Source organism: Amyelois transitella, chromosome 2 (genome assembly GCF_032362555.1).
Source record: "Amyelois transitella isolate CPQ chromosome 2, ilAmyTran1.1, whole genome shotgun sequence".
In the NCBI taxonomy this organism is placed as follows: domain Eukaryota; kingdom Metazoa; phylum Arthropoda; class Insecta; order Lepidoptera; family Pyralidae; genus Amyelois; species Amyelois transitella.
This window is the reverse complement of record NC_083505.1, coordinates 13,805,240-13,824,306: the sequence shown is the minus strand read 5'-3', so window position 1 is coordinate 13,824,306 and position 19,067 is coordinate 13,805,240. Positions and strand designations below refer to the sequence as shown.

Sequence of the window (19,067 nt, the reverse complement as noted above, 5' to 3'; positions counted from 1 at the left end):
AAGCTGAAAATGAGTATAATTGTTTAAAACACAATCAAATGCATTTTAAAACACAATCACAAGCATTATTTCAAAATTCCCCATGATTCCGGTTTAAGGAAAAAAAAATTACCCAAGGTCAAAGGTAAAAAATGGGTGTTTCGCGATTTTCTTAAAAACGGTAAGTTTTTCAAATCGGAAAATTACCTCAGACAAAAATTGTAGATCATAAAGTTATCTATAAAAAAATATCAATATTTTTTTTCAATAAAGCTACCGTTTCTAAGATATAACGACGTAAAAAGTTGCAAGCGTCATAATATGCACACGTTTCCATGCCACCTCTGAGGTAGTGTACTATTAGCGCGTTTTTTAAACATTTTTATTATTAAACGTGATAAAGTCTGAAATAGGTTAGAATAAACACGTGTTTTCACTATACAGTGGCACGCAACGCAAGTCTAACTTTCGCATTTATTATTTAAAAAATTAGAATAACCCTAAGTGAAGAAAATCATCTTAGGACAATAATAAAGATTACAATTAAATCAAATTAAAACTAAAACTACTTATAAAAAGAAAAAAAAAAGATCATTACAAACTAAAATTTAATTTATAAATTGTACAGTCCTTGCGTAGCATTAACATGCGGGAGTGTGCCCAGAAGGCTGGCAGCATTGCCAATTTGAATGGCAATGCCGATTCTCTGAGCCAGATAATTTCCAGCCCTCCGGTCAAGAGATACCTCAATCAGCTTTTCCGACAATTGTCGAAAAAGCTGATTGAGGTATCTAGATGGGGAGATAGGCCCCCGGTCCCAGAGTTTCTACCCCAAAAGGGTCAAAAGTATAGGTATTACCGATACCTACATATTTGCGCCTTTTGAGGTTTTTTGCCTCATATGAAGCAGAATCGGCCTTAGATTTAGTAACCTGAAGATGAGTCGGCGCAAGTGTGTCGACACAAGTAGCATCCCACACCAAAGGCCGCCCCAATCTCCAGAGTACCATACCATCCGGTCTCTTGCCATCATCCCGAGCCAGACCGTTTGGTTCTAGAACGGCTGGAACATAGATGGTGGCAAGAGCACGGAGGATTTTTACATCTATGTCTGAGGTAATTTTCCGATAAAACTTACCGTTTTGAAGAAAATCGTGAAAAACCCATTTTTTTACCTTTGACCTTGGGTATTTTTTTTCCTTAAACCGGAATCATGGGGAATTTTGTAATAATGCTTTTGAATGTGTTTTAAACAATTATACTCATTTTCAGCTTGATGGGAATAAATGTAGCTTCATTCTTATTTTTTGGTCTAAATTGACCGGACTACTTACTACAGAACGCGAACTCAACAGCAGTAGCTCAATTGAGGGATCTCCTTAATTATTATAGGCCAAGCCGTAATTGGGTCCAAAAGATATTTATAAGATGTCATTGTCAGAGTTACTCAAAATGGAGAAATAAACCATCCACGCGGACGGAGTCGCGGGGGGAAGCTAGTTACATAATATAACATTTAAATTTCAAATATTGTTTAATTTGACTATGAAATCGATTATCCGGATTTTCGATAATCCGAATTACCATTGGTTTTAATCAGTGGCGTAGCTACCTTGGGTGGCACCCGGTGCGGAAGTTGGTGGTGTCACCCTATGATGGGGTCCCCGTCGAAAATAAAAAGCAATAATTTTTATATGATTTATTCGTTTCGAACATTCGTGTTTGTTTGTTGGAGAATCAATCAAGACAACTTCTAAAAATTTTATGCCAAACAGGAAAAACTGTCATCCCCACTTGTTTCATACGAAATGTGAAAAAAACGTTTAAATGTCTTCGATTGGTAAGATCAATCTCCAATCATGTAAGGACTACCATAGACTGAAAATTCAAAATAAGTTTCCGTGATTTGTTGATTCCATTTGACAAGTGAAGCTTAATGGTTAAAATAAAAAATAAAACAGGTTGGAATCTTATTGGCTGATCTAAAATGGCGCGACGCTTCATGATTGGAGGATTTGGTAACAAATGTTTACATGTGCATGTAGTGCAATTATTGGAATGTTGCCATTATATTTATTAAAATTATATGTATCGATTATCGAATAATTAACAAAACAAGTCGATTTTAAATATTATTGGTGAAATACTAAAGAAAACAGCAAATTACGACAATAGTTTCATTGGTTGTGCATAGTATTTCCCCAATATTACCACTTAAGATAACGAGGGAGATATGGAGTGTTTCTACAGCTTTTATTCTGTTCTGCCAAAATCAGTACTAGGTATCTGAGAAAAGACTGTGACCTCTGAAGCTCTCCAATAAGATAGTGTTTTCTTAAATACCTACATAAATCACTTATTTATACCTAATAGGTTGCGCAGTGCACTAGCAACTTGTCAATATCTGGATCTCATAAAGGCTCGAGCACACCAAATGCATGTCAGCGCAGGCAGCAGAAGCATCACAGTTTGGAAGCGGGCCCAAACCAAGATTTATAAAAACCTCCTCAAATTCGTCACACTGTGGCGCGGCAATAAAGCAGTTCGAGCGCAGGCTAATTAAATGTGTTTCCCTTTGTTATGCTTTTACGACATTCATGGGAAAGAAATTGCAGTGGTTTAATCTAATGCGGCGGGAACCATCCGGCACTTATCAGTGCTTTGTGTGTCTAAGGAAGGTCGGTGGTGGCATAGGTGAATGTATCTATTATACATATACTTGTAGAGTAGTGGATAGGAACACGAATGTTTTTGCAATAATAACAATATTCATGTATCATAAATTTTCCGAGAATTATTGAGGAATAAAACAGAATGTGTAAAACTTTTGTAAAAATATATTTATTTTGCAAAATTTGCTTTCATCTTTATATTTTTGATTTTCCTACTTAATCGTTTAATTAACTATGTCTACCTATATCTATATCTATCACTTCAAGAAAGGATCATGTTTTTCTCACAATTAAAATTTCAAATTAATTTATAATAGTGCCCTGGTTGGGACTGGCCGTAACTAGGTTTAGTTACAGTTAGTACCCAGTTGTGTACCTAGTGACAGTACTAAGCCAATCGGTTGTTTCCAGTTTCCCACAGATGAGAATAACCTAACAGGTTTTCAAAACTGAAGTCTTAGTTAATTATTCAAAGCTTTCCCAGCACTAATGCCGTCAATTATGACGTACCTATATAACATAAACCTAGCAATTACATATTATGTAGGTTTCAGACTTCTGGCATCATGAGGTATTATTGGCATGTCTTAGCACCTCTAAGCACCTAAGTTGTTATCATATGAGATTGGAACAGTTTAAAAAATGGCAAATCTTAATGAGAGTTTCGTTATAGCACTTAGGGACTTTAACTTTGCATGTTGAAATATTACATCATGTCTTTATCTTTTATAGGGTAGACAGAGCCAACAGTCTGGAAAATAAATAAAAGCCACGTTTTAATGAATTACCTTATAATGGAATTAAGATTCAGACAGTGATAACTTGCTGGCCCACCGCCTATAAAAATAATTCTAAGTTTGTAAGCCCAGACAAATATATTTAATTTCGTCCATGTGAGTGTGAAGGTTCACATTGCACATGGTTTGACGAATAAGAAGATATTTAGCCAGAATTTTTTGTCTTAACGTCTCGCATTACCTATCTACGTCAATTGGTTGGTTTTTCAGATAAATCCGTCGTCTAAAGCATAAATTTGTTAGGTACCTATTTATTATGGATTTCATTTTAAAAATTATGACTAGAATACGGAATGTTCATTAAGAGTGGTTCCATCGAAACGGAAAACGAAACTCTTGATAGTATTTCGGAAGAATTAGATTGTATTTTGGAAGTCAGGGCGTGGGCAGGAAAGCATCGCAGTCCCGCGGCGGCGCGTCGTCCGAGCTCAGGTACGTGGTGTCGGTGCCGGCCGACGGCGGCGCCGCCCACGACACCCAGCGCGACTGCGGACCACAACATTTATTGTTTATAATTAAATTATGCTCACTCCGCCTAACTGCTCATAGAAAATTTTAAGAATATATTTTTTTCTTTTTTAAACTTTATTTCATCAAAAATATAATATATACCTAGACTTAATGTCAGAAGGCCAGTGAAATTTTAGATCAAACTGAGACTGTAATTACATGAAGTTGTTGCTTTAATTTTTATACATAAAATCACACATCTTTCCTAGAGGAAAAGACAGAGACTACATCTTTTCACTTGCCACGATCCTTGCATACTACTTACATACCGGTCAAAGTGGGAAAAGTAGGAATCGGTCCCTTCCCTCCAGGATTTGAGCTGTGTAATGTAATGAACGTCCTACCTCCATGATGTCGGCCCGCAGCCGCCAGGGCGGCGCGGCGTCGGCGTCGGCGTCGAGCGGCAGCGCGTCCAGCGGCAGCGCCAGGCACGGCGCCAGCAGCCGCGGCCAGTCCGCCAAGAACGCCGCCACCTCCGCCGCGCTCGGCCGCGCCTTGTGCTCCTGCTGCCAGCACGACTTGATCAGCCCCTCCCTGCCGGGGAAAGATAATTACAGACATAAACGTGACTATAATGCTTGGATCTATGTATCTTTCAAATTACCCCAAAATCATATCAACGGCTTCAAGTAACAGCGTTACAAACATACATTTTAGGTCAGCTGAAAGAGATTGCTTAACGATAAATCCGTCTTTACTCATATTTTTAATGTAAGTTTCTATTAAATATCAATTACTCGTATACGTAATGGAATATGGTAACTATCTATAATGTGCAAAAGATAACGTAATTATAATGTAGTCTACTCACAATTGTGGTTTGAGTCCGGGTGGTAACTCGAGAGTATGACCAGCTTTGACGCGAGCCAGAACCTCACTATTGCTCAAGCCCTGGAACGGCAACGAGCCGAAGGTGACGATCTCGTACAGCAGTACGCCGAACGACCACACGTCAGACGCGGGAGAGAACACGCCGAGCGTCAGACTCTCGGGCGCCATCCAGCGCACCGGCAGCATGCCCTTGCGGCTGAAGCGGTAGTAGTCATTTTCAAACACAAGCCGCGTCATGCCGAAGTCGGCCAGCTTCACTTGGCGGTGCGCGCTGACCAGGCAGTTCCGCGCAGCCACGTCGCGGTGGACGTATCGCAGCTGAGCGAGGTAGGACAATGCGCGGGCCGCGTCCAGCGCCATCGCAGTCAAACGTCGCGCTGAAACCTCTTCTGCACCTTCCCCACAGTCCACGCCCGCCAGGTGGCGGCGAGCCAGCAGATAGTTTTTTAAGTCACCATATAACATGAATTCCATCACAGTGCACACTGGTTCAGTCTTCGTTACAACTCCTAGTAAACGTACTATGTTTTTATGGTCGAAGCGTTTCATGGCTTCCGCCTCGGAAAGAAAGTCTAGTTTTTCTTCGGTGGTGGCGCCCGCCTTTAGAGTTTTGACAGCGACGGCCGTCCAGCCCCGCTCCTCGGATAGGAGCGCGTGGCCGCCATACACCGTGCCGAACGCGCCGGTGCCGAGTTTGCGGTTTATGACGACCCTCTCGCGAGGCACCTCCCAGCGGTCGAGGCCGCCGGGCTTGAGAGAGATGGTGCGCATGTCGAGGGCGGCGAGGCGCGCCCGGTACTCCTGCTCGGCGCGGCGCCGGCAGTGCACGGCCAGCCCGGCCAGCGCGCCCACGGCCGCCGCCAGCAGCAGCGCGGCGAGCGCCACGAGCGCCGTCCTGCAGTCCGCGTGCAGGAGGTCGGCCAGCGGCTGCAGCGTGCAGCGCTCGGCGCCGTCGTCGGGGGCGCCGCCGTCCTTGCTGCGCCAGCGGACGGCGCCCTCCACGGCCAGCCCGGCGCGCGTCCAGCGAGCTACTCGCCGCCGCGTGCCGTTGTTCCACTGCTGCAGCACCAGCGGCGACACGCGCGCGTGTGCGCCGGTCTCGCTACTCCACTCGAAGCGACCAGTGAGGCCAACGTAATCGCTTGTAGTTGCATTTTCAATCAGCGAACTAGAAGAAAAATAGTACGGATATTCAATTAACAATGCAATTAAATTTAATTCTTTCGTAATATATATTGCATTAGCTTTAACGCTAACTTTTAGTTTCGTCCGCGTGAATTAAACGCCATCTAATAAAATCAACGAATTTAACGCCATGTATAAAAAAGTAACAAAATTATTACAAACAGCGACAATATATATTTATAAATAAATAAATAAATAAATAAATAAATATCTGTTGTTAATAATTATGTAAAAGCACAGTCAATCATTACCTAAATACAAAATGTAAAATTTTCCCAAAGATATTATTAGATTATATTATATTAGATGATATTATCATAAACCTTTGTTTTTTCAAGATCCCTGGCTCTGTTTATCCCGCAAGAGAAATAGTCGTGACTGTATGTATGTATATCATAGGGGTCTATTCACACCAGACTACGTACCTGACAAAAGTAATAAATTCATGTTTTTGATCGATCGATTAAGATCAGTTCACATTTCATTTCCGCATACACCCTTAGTTAGACTACATAAGGAACCGACATCCCAAATTTCGAAATATTACTAGCCTAACTTCAATTGTCTACCCAGCGGTTTGTGCTGTACGTTGTCCGTCACTCACTAACGGAAGAGTTTTTTTATTATATTGATTGAAATATTTCAGAATAGACTCACTGTCTTCTACAAGCAAAATTCACTATTAATAAATAAATGCTTACATAAAGTTACGAACGCATGCATAAATAATACCATTAGCCACGGACCGTACAAGCTCCGGCTGATGCAGGTCGTCGAGCGCGGCGGGGAGTCGCGCCAGCAGCGCGTCCAGCGCCGCCGCCCACAGCCGCAGCACGTCGTACAGCAGCGCCGCGTGCGCGTCCGCCGCGACGCACGCGCCGCCCGCGCCGCGCCCGCCGCGCGCCTCGCACCGCGCGCGCCAGCGGCGCCGCCACCGCGACCGCCTCGCGCTCTCGTCATCCGATATCATTACCGCCTGGAAAATGGCATCAATGAAAAATCTGAGTGAATTCGGTGCAACACGGCAAATATGTTTTACGTGAAGCATTCTTTGGTTACCTGCTCATGTTCTCCATCACGCCAAGCCACCAACCATTCTGGTGCGAAGCTCAAGTGTCCCTCCGCGGCTTCAGCGAGCTGGTCCACTGCGCAAGCAGGCATGTCGTTTATTGTGGGCCGCAGCCAGTGCGGCGGCGGGGCGCCCGGAAGCAGCCACACCGCGCCGCCCGGCCCCGTCAGCCCGGCCGCCCGGCCCGCACACAGCGCCGCGCGCACGCCACGAACGTCTTCTAGGTTCACGTATAAAATACGCGCGTTTACAGCTTTTACGCGATCTATCCACTGCAAACCATTACAATACTGTGAATAAAGCTAGTTTAATTTTATGCTAGTACGAATAATACCTATGTTTGCACTTTATTTTTATTCCATAGTAGTATTGCGATGAGATGACAAATGATGATGAAACAATGACTTCTTATTAAAGTTAAAATTACGCGTCTGGAAAAATTCTTAAAACTGTTTTTTAATTTTAAACAAATTCGAACACACTCACCCGATTGATCAAGTCACTGTGGTTATCTGCATTTTCGGATAACTCGATATGCACAACGACATCCACTTGCAAGGTGGAATGATCGAATGAAGCTCGCGTGGCTGGTTCACTTAAAACCGCTAATCGCCGCCATCCAAAGTGTCTCAGCACTGATCCCCACGCTAGAGAGAGATCTCGCGAGTCTCCCGCCGCCAACAGCGCGAGCGACGCTGCGGGTGGCGCTGGGGCGGGTTGCGGGGTGTACGCTAGAACCGGCAGCACGTGCGCTGGGCTGAGCCTAGACGCGTCTGCCCACGCCGCGCCGCAAGCTGGACCAGCCACAGCCGACAGCGCGCCATACTCGCCCGTGCCCAGCGCGTCTGTAAGATATTTGTATGCATGTGGAGCCGCACATCCATCGTCGCTGAGTTCAGCCTTAAAGTGTGCCGCGCTAGGGATCCCGGCCTCCATAAGATCCTCTTCGGCCAGAGCGGCAGCTGCGACCAAGGCCCGAGCGTTAAACGCCTCTCGTGACGTGTTTACAGGAATCAAGACGGCCGTGCGTACCTCTCCGAGAGGGGCGGCTTGCGGATGAGCATCGAGGTAAGCGTCTGCCGCTGCAGCTGGACCATTAAGATGAGCTTGCACGATGAGATCGCGAAATTCATTAATGTCAAACCACAGCCGTGTGAGAACTCGAAGCGCCGTTGCGGACCGTGTCAATGATCGAGCATTAGCAAATTTGAGGAGTTGTCGCGGTTCGAACGGGCATGAGTTGGAGTGCGCGCGACAGCGACCTGCGGGGCAATGGTCTTGGCATGGCGGAGGGCCGAGTGTGCGCGCGGTCAGGTTTGCCAGCTGGGTGAATTCGGGTGCGCGGTCACATACTACTAAATTCCGGTCTTTTATTGTTGCAGCTATTACAGGAAGATTCATACCCAGGGATATCACTCGCGCGTATAGTCCATGTTCGTGCACAACACGTGACATCACATCTAACTCGATTTTATCTCCAGTCAACACAGTAGCACAAGGTATATTGTCATCGTGACATTGTTCGGGAACGTAAGTTTCACTTTCACAATCGCTGTTTTGGCAGGGAAACCTGTAGAATTTTTTTTGTTAATTTTATGCCTAAAAGGTTAGGAAATATTTAATTGAACTGCATCGCATTACATGCATAAATAATAAGCAAATTATCAATAATAATTATTGAGGTACGACGATACCTAGAAATGAGCTCGAGGTCATCAGCAGACAACTTATAGAGGCGGGCTAGATCGACGTCAACAAGGTCGAGAATAGAGCGCAGCACACCCCGCGTGGTGAGACAGGCCCGACGCACCGGCGGCGCGGCGACGCCCAAGTGTTCCAGCCCGGCGTCGCGCAGGAGCGGGCTGGAGGGCGCGGCGGTCGCGGGCGCGGGCACGAGCGCCGCGTCCAGCTCGCCGTCCGCCAGCGCGCGCAGCATCGCGTCCAGGCAGGCGGGCGCGTCGGGCGCGGCGCAGGCGGCCGGCGGCGCGCTCGCCTGCGCCGGCACGCCGCGCGCCGCCAGCGCCGCCGCCGCGAGCCGCGCCAGCGCCGCGCCGCCCGCTACGCTCCCGTCGGGCGACACCGCGCTCACCGTCACCCGCCATCCCACTTCATTATCGGTACTAACTGTAACTGAAATGTTCTTTATAGGTATTTATTTCGTACTAGCTTCCGCCCACGACTCCGTCCGCGCGGATGTCGGTCTTCGCGTGGATGGTTTATTTCTCCATTTTGAGTAACTCTGACGATGACATCTTATAAATATCTGTTGGACCCAAATATGGCTAGGATTTGCCTAGCATGTTTCGATGTTTTAGTAACAGAAGGTCGCTTAAACTGAAAAATTAAGATTTTTTACGTATTTTTCCAGGATAAAACGTATCCCATTATATGCCCAGGATAATAAGGTAAAATTATACCAAATTTCATCGAAATCGAACCGTTAGTTTTCACGTGATTCCGAACATACTGATCAAACAGGCAGTTAAAATGAGACACAACCTCATTCGTTAGTAGGTAGTACTGGCTGGAAAATAAGTGAAATTAAAAAAAAGGAACAAAAATTGTATGATTAGCGCCAAACCGAATTGAAGTTATTGTTTTATTTTTTAGTCCAACTTATTGATTATATTAATTTAAAGTTAGTTAGTTAGTTCATCAGTGCATATTGTGAAAGTGTAAAATATCCTTAAAAGTATTGTGACAATACAGTGCAATCTACATATCTTATTCTGCAGTTTTCTTCACGACACCTACAAATCCTTCTGTTTGCTTATATTTCATGAAACCTTTATGAGTTAAAAAAACATTGGTCCTAATCGAGCCACATAAATTGGCGTCCTTTATCGTCCTTGATATGTTGTTTTGTACATATCTGGTACAACATTTTCATACCTCCTTTCTGAGCTTTTGTAAAAAAATTCATACATCTTGTACATACTTTATAACCAACTTCAGAAGAACGTTAGAATTTTTCTTCTCCATCTTTAATTTGGTGTTGAAACATCTCATCGCAAGTGAAATCACAATAAAGCGTGCCCAGTAGGAGACTAGGAAACGCAGTAAAACATGCAGTCCAGTGCCAGAAGAACTGAACAATTTATACACTTACTGTGATGTTGAATTGTGAGTGAGACTGTGTGAAGGCAAATCTGTGAGTACTTATATCTTTATATTTCAAGAATGCACCAGAAGATCAACAATTAAAGAAGAACTAAATAGATCATTAGCATTGCGTTTGTAAAACTTTCGTTTAGTTCATCAAAAATGGAAGCTATATTAAACGTGCAAAATAAATTAAAATCATCAATAATTAAAGCATTAATCAATTTTCAAAACTATCCATCTGATAAAATATCTCCTGAAAACATCGAGATTCGATTAGAAAATTTAGAATATGATTGGATATTATTTAGAAACAATGATAATAAGCTGTACAGTATACCTAACATATTAGAGCAATCAGAATTTCAGAATTCAGACTATATAACGAACTCTATGTATGATGAAGTCGAGGAAGTATATATAGAGTGCAAGACGAGTATGAAATTAAGTTTGAAAACATTTAAGAATTCAAATTCTATTAAGATGCAAAACAAAAATATTAATTTTGCCTCTGGAATTAAATTACCAAAAATTTGTATACCTACATTTTCTGGAAAATACACTGAATGGATTACATTTCGAGACATGTTTTTAACACTTATACATAATAATAGTTTACTGGACGACTTACAAAAAATGCATTATTTAAAATGTCACCTTACGAATGAAGCAGAACAACTTGTCCGTCATATACCTGTAACGGCTTCAAATTACACTCTGTGTTGGTCTCGGCTTGAAAAACGATATAACAATAAACGATACCTTGTAAATAGCATTTTGAAACGTTTGTTTGCACTGCATCGAATGGTCACTGAATCGGCATCAGCTCTCAAGGATTTACTCGATACCACCACTGACTGTATGAGCGCACTAAGCAACTTGGGCATCGATGTGAGTCATTGGGACTTAATCGTTATACACATCGTGACTCTCAAATTAGACGACGAGTCCAGGAAACAATGGGAATTAAAGGTGACAAACACAGATCCAGACGATTTACCTACATTAGAACAACTTTTTAGTTTTCTTTCATGTAGATATAGAGCACTAGAATTTATAGAACCTGTAAATAAATGTACACAATCAAAATTAATAAAATGTAAACAAGAAAATGAAAATATGAGGTCATTTTATATTGCAAATAGTTCAAAACTCCTTTGTGAATATTGTTCAGGTCAACACAAATTGTGTTTTTGTAAAAAGTTTCAGTTGCAAGAATTTAGTAAACGAAATGAATTTGTTATAAATAATCGTATCTGTATGAATTGTTTAGGAGGGAATCATTCCGTTAACTATTGCTTAAAGACCACTAATTGCAAAATCTGTAATGAACGCCATCACTCACTTCTTCATCCTCAATATCAAGTTTCTTCTATTGTTTCTCAAAATAATGAAAGAGTATCTACAAACGGGCTAGACGAGCCAATTTTAACTTGTTTTAGTAGAGATAACTCACATTCATCAGTGCTGTTACCTACCGCATTGGTAGAAGTTCAATCAAAATCGAATACTAAGCATATAGGCCTTGCACTTGTAGATAATTGTTCACAAGCTTCATTTATTTTAGATTCTTTAGTCAATAACTTAGGTTTAAAGAAAATTCCAGTAAAAAGTAAGATTTTTGGTTTAGGTCATAGATCAGTAAAGTCCAAGTACAAAGTGCTATTAAAAATGAAATCAACTGTATATCCAAGTGTTGAAATTAAAACTTATGCTTATGTACTTAATGGAATTGGAAATTACGTCCCACCAACAGAGGCAACTTCATTACATTGGAAACATTCCAGAACATTTCCAGTAGCTAATCCATATTTTAATTTACCTGGTAATATAGATATTTTGTTAGGTGCAGATGTGTATTCACATATAATACAGAATGGATTGATAAAAGAGAGTTCTCGATATCCCATAGCACAACATACAACATTAGGTTGGATTTTGTCAGGTCAAATTAAAGCACAGAATTAAAGAGAACCATGCTATTACGTTTACGAAATGTATTTTGTTTGGTAAACTATTTTAATACTTGCAATTTCTATGTATTCTAAAAGATAATTCAATCGTACCCATATTCTGTACATTTTTTAACTAATTATAAGTTTGATGTTAACAAACATTAGTAGATCCTTACGGTGGGCGGGATAGTTTTAGTTGGTAATAGTTATAATTTTTTATAAGAGTTCGAATAACTGACAATTCATAACGCTCTTACCAAGAGAGTACTTTTTTTTTATAAATAAAGGACATTCTGTCCTTGGTGGGCGGTATGATCAAACAGGCAGTTAAAATGAGACACAACCTCATTCGTTAGTAGGTAGTACTGGCTGGAAAATAAGTGAAATTAAAAAAAAGGAACAAAAATTGTATGATTAGCGCCAAACCGAATTGAAGTTATTGTTTTATTTTTTAGTCCAACTTATTGATTATATTAATTTAAAGTTAGTTAGTTAGTTCATCAGTGCATATTGTGAAAGTGTAAAATATCCTTAAAAGTATTGTGACAATACAGTGCAATCTACATATCTTATTCTGCAGTTTTCTTCACGACACCTACAAATCCTTCTGTTTGCTTATATTTCATGAAACCTTTATGAGTTAAATAAACACATACAGACAGACAAAAAATTTTTTAATCACATATTTGGGTTTGGTATCGATTCAGTAACACCCCCTGCTATTTATTTTTTCAATATTCTACAGATTTATTATATATATGTATAGATTGTATTTATAAATGTGCAATGTATCAGACCCTTCAGCCCTTACGGTATTAAAAGTGCTGTAATACAGCACTTTAAAATAATATCGATGGGGATTGCAATGTGTGTGATTTTCAAAGATATGTTAATAGGTATGCATTTAACTTACGAGTATGAAGGACTAAGTACCTACTCGTACTTAGCTCTTTTATTGTAACTTTTCAAAGATTTTATAAATACCTAGGTTAAAATTATTTTGTAATAGGTTTTGGTAATAGGTAACTTTATTTGCTGTTCCTACTTAGTAAAGTTTACAAATGTTACATACATACATTTGAACATCACAATAATTGACATATCTTTTTGGTTTCACATTTATCAATGTCAAATAAATTACTCGTAGGTATTTAAAAGTAGGTTTACTGCTTCCAAAGCGTTAGTGTGCAGAAGAAGCTGTACAAACTCCGCTGCAGCTTTTTGTCAATTTCATATTTGTCCAAACAGAATATAAATGTGGACGAAAGAATACATCCTTCCTCGTGGATTTGGTCCCAGTTGCATAACCTCATCACTTTGGAAAGGAGTCTGACCATGGATCCCTAGATTGTGTGAGTCAGGTTTTTACACGAAGCGACTCCCATATGACCTCGGCGACCTTTGCAGGAGAACCTAACCCGTATTGGATCGATCATGGTTACATATCCAGCCTGAATGTGCAGGATACCTCACGGTGTTTTCACACATCGTAAGAGCATCGGTTAGTATTAAAACTAAAGTACATAGGTAACTTCAAATAGTCATTGGTACACGGCCGAGGTGGGACGGTGCTTTTCTGCGTATTACGCATTTTAACCACGCACCTCACTGATTCGACCATCGACGCTCTAAACGATTGATAAATCGAAATTTAAATAGTTATATATTATTTTTAGTGGAATGACATATTTAAATAAATTGATGATAAGTACTTATTTTGATTTAGGTTCAAATTTTGTAATTGTGGATCATTACTAGATGGTAGCATACGTTAATAGATAAAATCACGCCTCATAGAGAACACTATCCACGGCCGGCCACTGGAGTGATCCTGTGGATGAGGGAACGATCTGACATAATATTTATATTTATTTATTTAGAGCTTCGTGCTTACTAAACTTTAACTGGGTGCCGACTTAGTTCGTCTGTGGTACTTATAAAAATAAACACCCAATTCTACTTAAGTCGTTTCTTTAATATAATATTATTACCCGTTACCGAGCAAAACATTAAGGTCATCAAACGGCAGTCAATGGAACAGTGCCCCCGCCTGCCAAATACCACCGGACACGAGAAGTACTTACAATTCAATATTGGGATACAATGTCTGCTCTTAAAAGTTATTGAAAAAATATCGTATGGGGATTTATAAAAAACCGTCATAACACAAAAATGATTTTATTTTATTTAGTCTGTCGGTTTGTTTGTATATGTTTACTCGCATCACGCGAAATCTACCGCTCCGATTTAAATGCAGATCCCTCAGTTATACTGATATTTGTTGGGCTTCGTTCAATTTAAAAACTGGTATACGAAAATTTCTCCCCCTACCCCTCTAAGGGGGCTGGGGGGCAATACACGGGGATCAATTTTTTTGTATTGATATTGACGGTGAACAATGCCGCGGGCAGCAGCTACTTCGAAATATACTTAGAACAAAATAAATTGCAATGTGTACACAACGCCGGTAGATATAAGAGTAAGAGTATAACCCTAAATGGGATCGCTCAACTTTCCAACTAGAAGACAATCTAAATGTACTGATCTCGTACACTAATAATACAGAGAAAAGATTTATATTTTTGTAACAAGTAAAATGAAAAACTACTAGACTAATTTTCACGAAAGGCACAGATATAAAATAAATTTCCCACTGGAGCTGAGCCCCGCACAAAAGCACAACGTACTGTAAGACAATGTAAAGATGAGCAAAAATGCGAGCCAATGGACTGAAATCCGAGGACGCCGAAAACCGGACCAAGTGGAGAGGGAAGTCGGGAGGCGGACCCCGGGCCCCGAAACACCTCTGTGGGGGGTGCGGCCGGGAACACGCAGAGATGAGAGAGAGACTGTTAGACAACGCACCGCCCGGATTGCTCGGTCTAAAGATATGAAATTTGGCAAGTATGTTCTTTTGCGGTCTAGGAGTGCACTAAGAGTGGATCTGCAGCAATTTCCGCAGAAAACATTTTGTATTATTAAAAAGCATTCAATTAAAAGGAGCGGCGGAGCTAAAGAGAATTAACATAGGTCTTAAATCTTTATTACAGACATAAAAAGTCAGACAGCCGATGCAGAATGATAATAGTAATGCAGCATGACCTACCGGCGGCGGGCTGCGCGCGCGCAGGCGGCGGGCGCGCCACGGCGAGCAGCAGCAGGCCCGCGCACCACGCGCCGCCGCTGCGTCCTCTGCAATTAACAACAAGTGATCACTAACCTCTATCAAACCTCCTCGATCGAATATAAATTGTTTTTATACTAATCAAATGAATGTAAGGGCTCATTTTAGGGCCAAACCAATAAAAATACACTTTTCACCGCCAACACGTCTCACACGAGAACTGAAAGAAGTGCGCTTGCCGTGGCTTCTTTGGGCAACAGGTATTTAGTGAAATATTTACCCATTTCGAAGCTTCTTGTGACCTTTGTGTCTCGTTGTATGGGCCATCGTAAGGTACGCTACACTGACATGGCAGCGGTCCAACTGATAATGTTTTTACTAAGATAAGGCCTAAAAACAATAAAATGTTATATGTACTTGTAAGAGGCTTCGGAAGTATTACGTGTACAAAATTTGCTTGAATTTTGAAATAAATAGCGAGCGAAATAATGGAATTTTGACGGCCTCTGTGGCGCAGCGGTAGTACGCTTGTCTGTGACACCGGAGGTCCCGGGTTCGAATCCCGGCCAGGGCATGATGAGAAAAGAACTTTTTCTGATTGGCCTGGGTCTTGGACGTTTATCTATATAAGTATATTATAATAAGATATAGTATCGTTGAGTTAGTATCTCGTAACACAAGTCTCGAACTTACTTCGAGGCTAACTCAATCTGTGTAATTTGTCCCGTATATATTTATTTATTATTATGCTAAAAATATCTGGTAAAATAGACATCAGATACGGAAGCCACATTTATCCTAGTGCATATAAGTTGCACTAGCATGATCATTGGGTCCTTGTAATATCCATAGTGATAGGTAGGTTCCCCTGCAAAGTTGGCGGAGGTCAGCCGAGCGACTCTGTTGTTTGGCACGCTAGCTAGTTAGACCGCCGACGTAGTAACTGCTCTTCTTTTTATTAAGAAATGGCTAGTTTGGACTACCAATCTCACGAATCTGATTAAGTACTCTTAGTATCTGATTATTATTTATTGTTCATGTTTGCGGCGTGCTTCTTGTAACGGTGTTTAATTCCCGTGAGATAAACAAGTTTCATTGAACCCTAATTGATACAAAAATAATATCTATACACGCGACATTTTTGCTTTTGCTGTTCGGAATCTACAAACCAAAGTGTGGTGTGGTGATAGTATTTATTATTATACTTATACCATAGCATTATTGAAATGCGGCAAGCCTTGAAGTCCGTTCATTCTTTATGAAATATCCCTTTTGGTTCAATCCTTACCTAAGAAGTATGCGTCAAGTAGGTTTCAATGCCAGAACTCGTAATGCTGCTTATGCAATTATTGCAAAAAATAATCACTCCAGTTTAATGTGAATTCAATGTGAAGTAGATTTACTTTAACTTGTTGTGGTCGGTTATGATTGTGGAATATATTATAAGGGAAAGAATCTAATCTTACAAACTTAATAATAATGTAACTGTGTAAATTCTTTACCTATAATATAATAAAATTCGTATTATTTACACTCTCAATACATATATTAAAACAGTAAAAAAATTTAATTTGAAAAATGAGATTTTTAGTTTATCATCTCAAACTCTTTGGCTGATGACTGCAGTAGCTAGAACTTCACCGTAAGTTCAGCAAGTCATGGAGCAGACAGGAAGTTTTTTTTTTATTTATACATATTATTTGGTTAATGTTATGAGTTGGAATCGAAGTCACGATTAAAATATCGATACCGTTGGGAATTGAAAGCGGTAAAAGTCTAATTATTGGATACTAGCTGTGCCCGCGACTTCGTCCGCGTAGAATAGTTATTTTGGGCATCATTGAAGCCCTCAAGGATGAATAATTTTACCCGTTTTTTCACATTTTCCATTTTTTTTGCTCCTTATAGTTGCAGCGTTATGTTATATAGCCTTAATCTTTCCTCGATAAATGGTCTATTCAACGCAAAAATAATTTATCATTACGAACCAGAAGTTCCTAAAATTAGCGCGTTCAAACAAACAAACAAATTTTTCAGCTTTATAATATTAGTATAGATAAGTTATTTCAGATATTTACACTGCTCATTAAGACATTATTATTATATTTTTGATGTTAACAATTAAAGGATTTTATTATTTTTTGCAAAATAATAGGACAATGTACTTATGTTTTTTTCTTATAACAAATGGGTGATACTAGGAATACTTTAAATTTGTTAAATTGTAGGCAATCTGCGCATGCGGTTATACAAACGTCCAATACAGGAAGTGCCGTCCACAGCGGCGGCGGATCTTTAGATAGCACACGGGCGCGAGGGCACGTAGGGGCGCATACGCTCACGACATAGTTTTGAATTACTAGATTTTATTGAAATTAAACGCCATTTATTTGTTAAGAATAAAAAGAAATCTATTCTATTTCTGGAAATTCCCACAGGAGTAAAGACCTGGTAAGGAACAGAATTCTGTTATTTAGTAAGTTTTCTCAAAATAACGGTTGCAAAGAAATAGATGGGGGTACTGTCCAATCTAATCCATACTTTTATTTACTATACCTAAGTAGGTAGGTATAATAATCATCTAGGTATCTAGGTGTATGAGAAAAGATTTTTATTATATGACTAAAATACTCAAAACTACCGGAACTCTTTTACTTAATTTTTGCCTAGAAATTCCCGTGAGAGTGAAGGCCCGCAAAAGCTAATTTCAGTATATTTTGTCGAATACAACCCCAGATATGAACCTATGTAGGTATGTGTTTATGTCGTTTATAATAATATATATAATAACGTATGTATTCTGTTGCGTGTGATAAATATATAAATTTCACAATAGCTGTTAGTGCGGAGAGCGCAGTCCACAAATAGACAATTTGGCTACTTTCTTCTAATTTGGTTGTCCGCCAGCGGGTGTGACAACATCAACAACATTTTGATTGAGCAGGTAACCTCAATGTAGAGCCATTTCTTTTGTTGTCACTAAATTAATATAGCTTATTAAATATAACGAACCATTTTATAAAACTATAAACTAAATTTAGGAAAAAATATCTAACTTAGAACCAACTATTATAGTACCGAGAAAATTTCCATTTTTATATTTAAAAAAAACAGTTGGGTTCAGGCTGATGTGCTATGAATGGTATAGTAGTACCACAACTGGTTTTAATTGTTGTGTTTACAACAAGGTCTTAGGTACTTAAATAATCGTAGATGAAAGTTAAAATGTTTACGAAGTAATTTTCAGTGAATGTACTACATTCATACTTACAAACACATTAGAACGTTGGGTGATAAAAAGACCTAGTATTTAGGTCAAGTTGAAGCAGTCAGCTGCTTTGGAACAGATACATTTCCAGGCGGCCGTCAAAGGCCGGAATTTCCAGTGCAATTGCAACAGTACATCAGACAACAGGCTCAAACGGGCGCAGATATGATCCTGTCCCGGAACTATTTCCAACTGGCCCGGGAGAGACGCTTCACGGCGAAGGTACTTCCGAGAGCACGACACACATGAAAACACGGATCCGTGCGCGAATATTGAAACAAACTGTGACAGCAAGAGGCGCGCGCGCTGCGACTGCGCTACGCGGCCGCGACGCTGCGGCGGACGGAGCCGGCGCCCCACGCGCGCCCGCGGGGCGGGGCACCGGGGGGCGCCGTGGCAAACTGACAACACTACGGCACTCTCCGGCCACAACACGCCGCCGCTACCACTTTTACTTCTTATCATTTAACATAATAATAGCTCTTTTATTGAAGTGCTCTATTAATAAATTGGCACTCTTTTCAAACTAATCTCAGGCAAAGCCGCGCGTTGGAATGCAGTGCCGATTAACATAA

At 40.6% G+C, this 19,067-nt stretch overlaps 1 protein-coding gene across 2 annotated transcripts; it reads right to left on the bottom strand.

Moving 5' to 3' along the window:
• Positions 1–2,798: 2,798 nt before the first annotated feature.
• Positions 2,799–18,819, bottom strand: LOC106137745 (uncharacterized). 2 transcript variants are annotated; one of them, XM_060944328.1, is made up of 9 exons: positions 18,496–18,819; positions 15,207–15,292; positions 8,738–9,173; positions 7,530–8,613; positions 7,034–7,315; positions 6,721–6,950; positions 4,770–5,957; positions 4,303–4,492; positions 2,799–3,934 (listed from the first exon to the last, which is right to left on the bottom strand). In XM_060944328.1, the coding sequence occupies exons 1-9, from the start codon at positions 18,501–18,503 to the stop codon at positions 3,824–3,826; spliced, it is 3,615 nt and encodes a 1,204-aa protein (XP_060800311.1). In that variant the 5' UTR covers positions 18,504–18,819; the 3' UTR covers positions 2,799–3,823. The 2 variants fall into 2 exon arrangements, with proteins under 2 accessions (XP_060800311.1, XP_060800314.1); XM_060944331.1 differs by having other exon boundaries at positions 8,738–9,167.
• Between the last annotated feature and the right edge of the window lie 248 nt (positions 18,820–19,067).

Coding starts and splice junctions, on each gene's coding strand:
- LOC106137745 (XM_060944328.1), bottom strand. Junction 8,614..8,737: donor GACCTCGAGCTCATTTCTAG/GTATCGTCGTAC, acceptor AAAATTCTACAG/GTTTCCCTGCCAAAACAGCG. Junction 6,951..7,033: donor GTGATGGAGAACATGAGCAG/GTAACCAAAGAA, acceptor GCCATTTTCCAG/GCGGTAATGATATCGGATGA.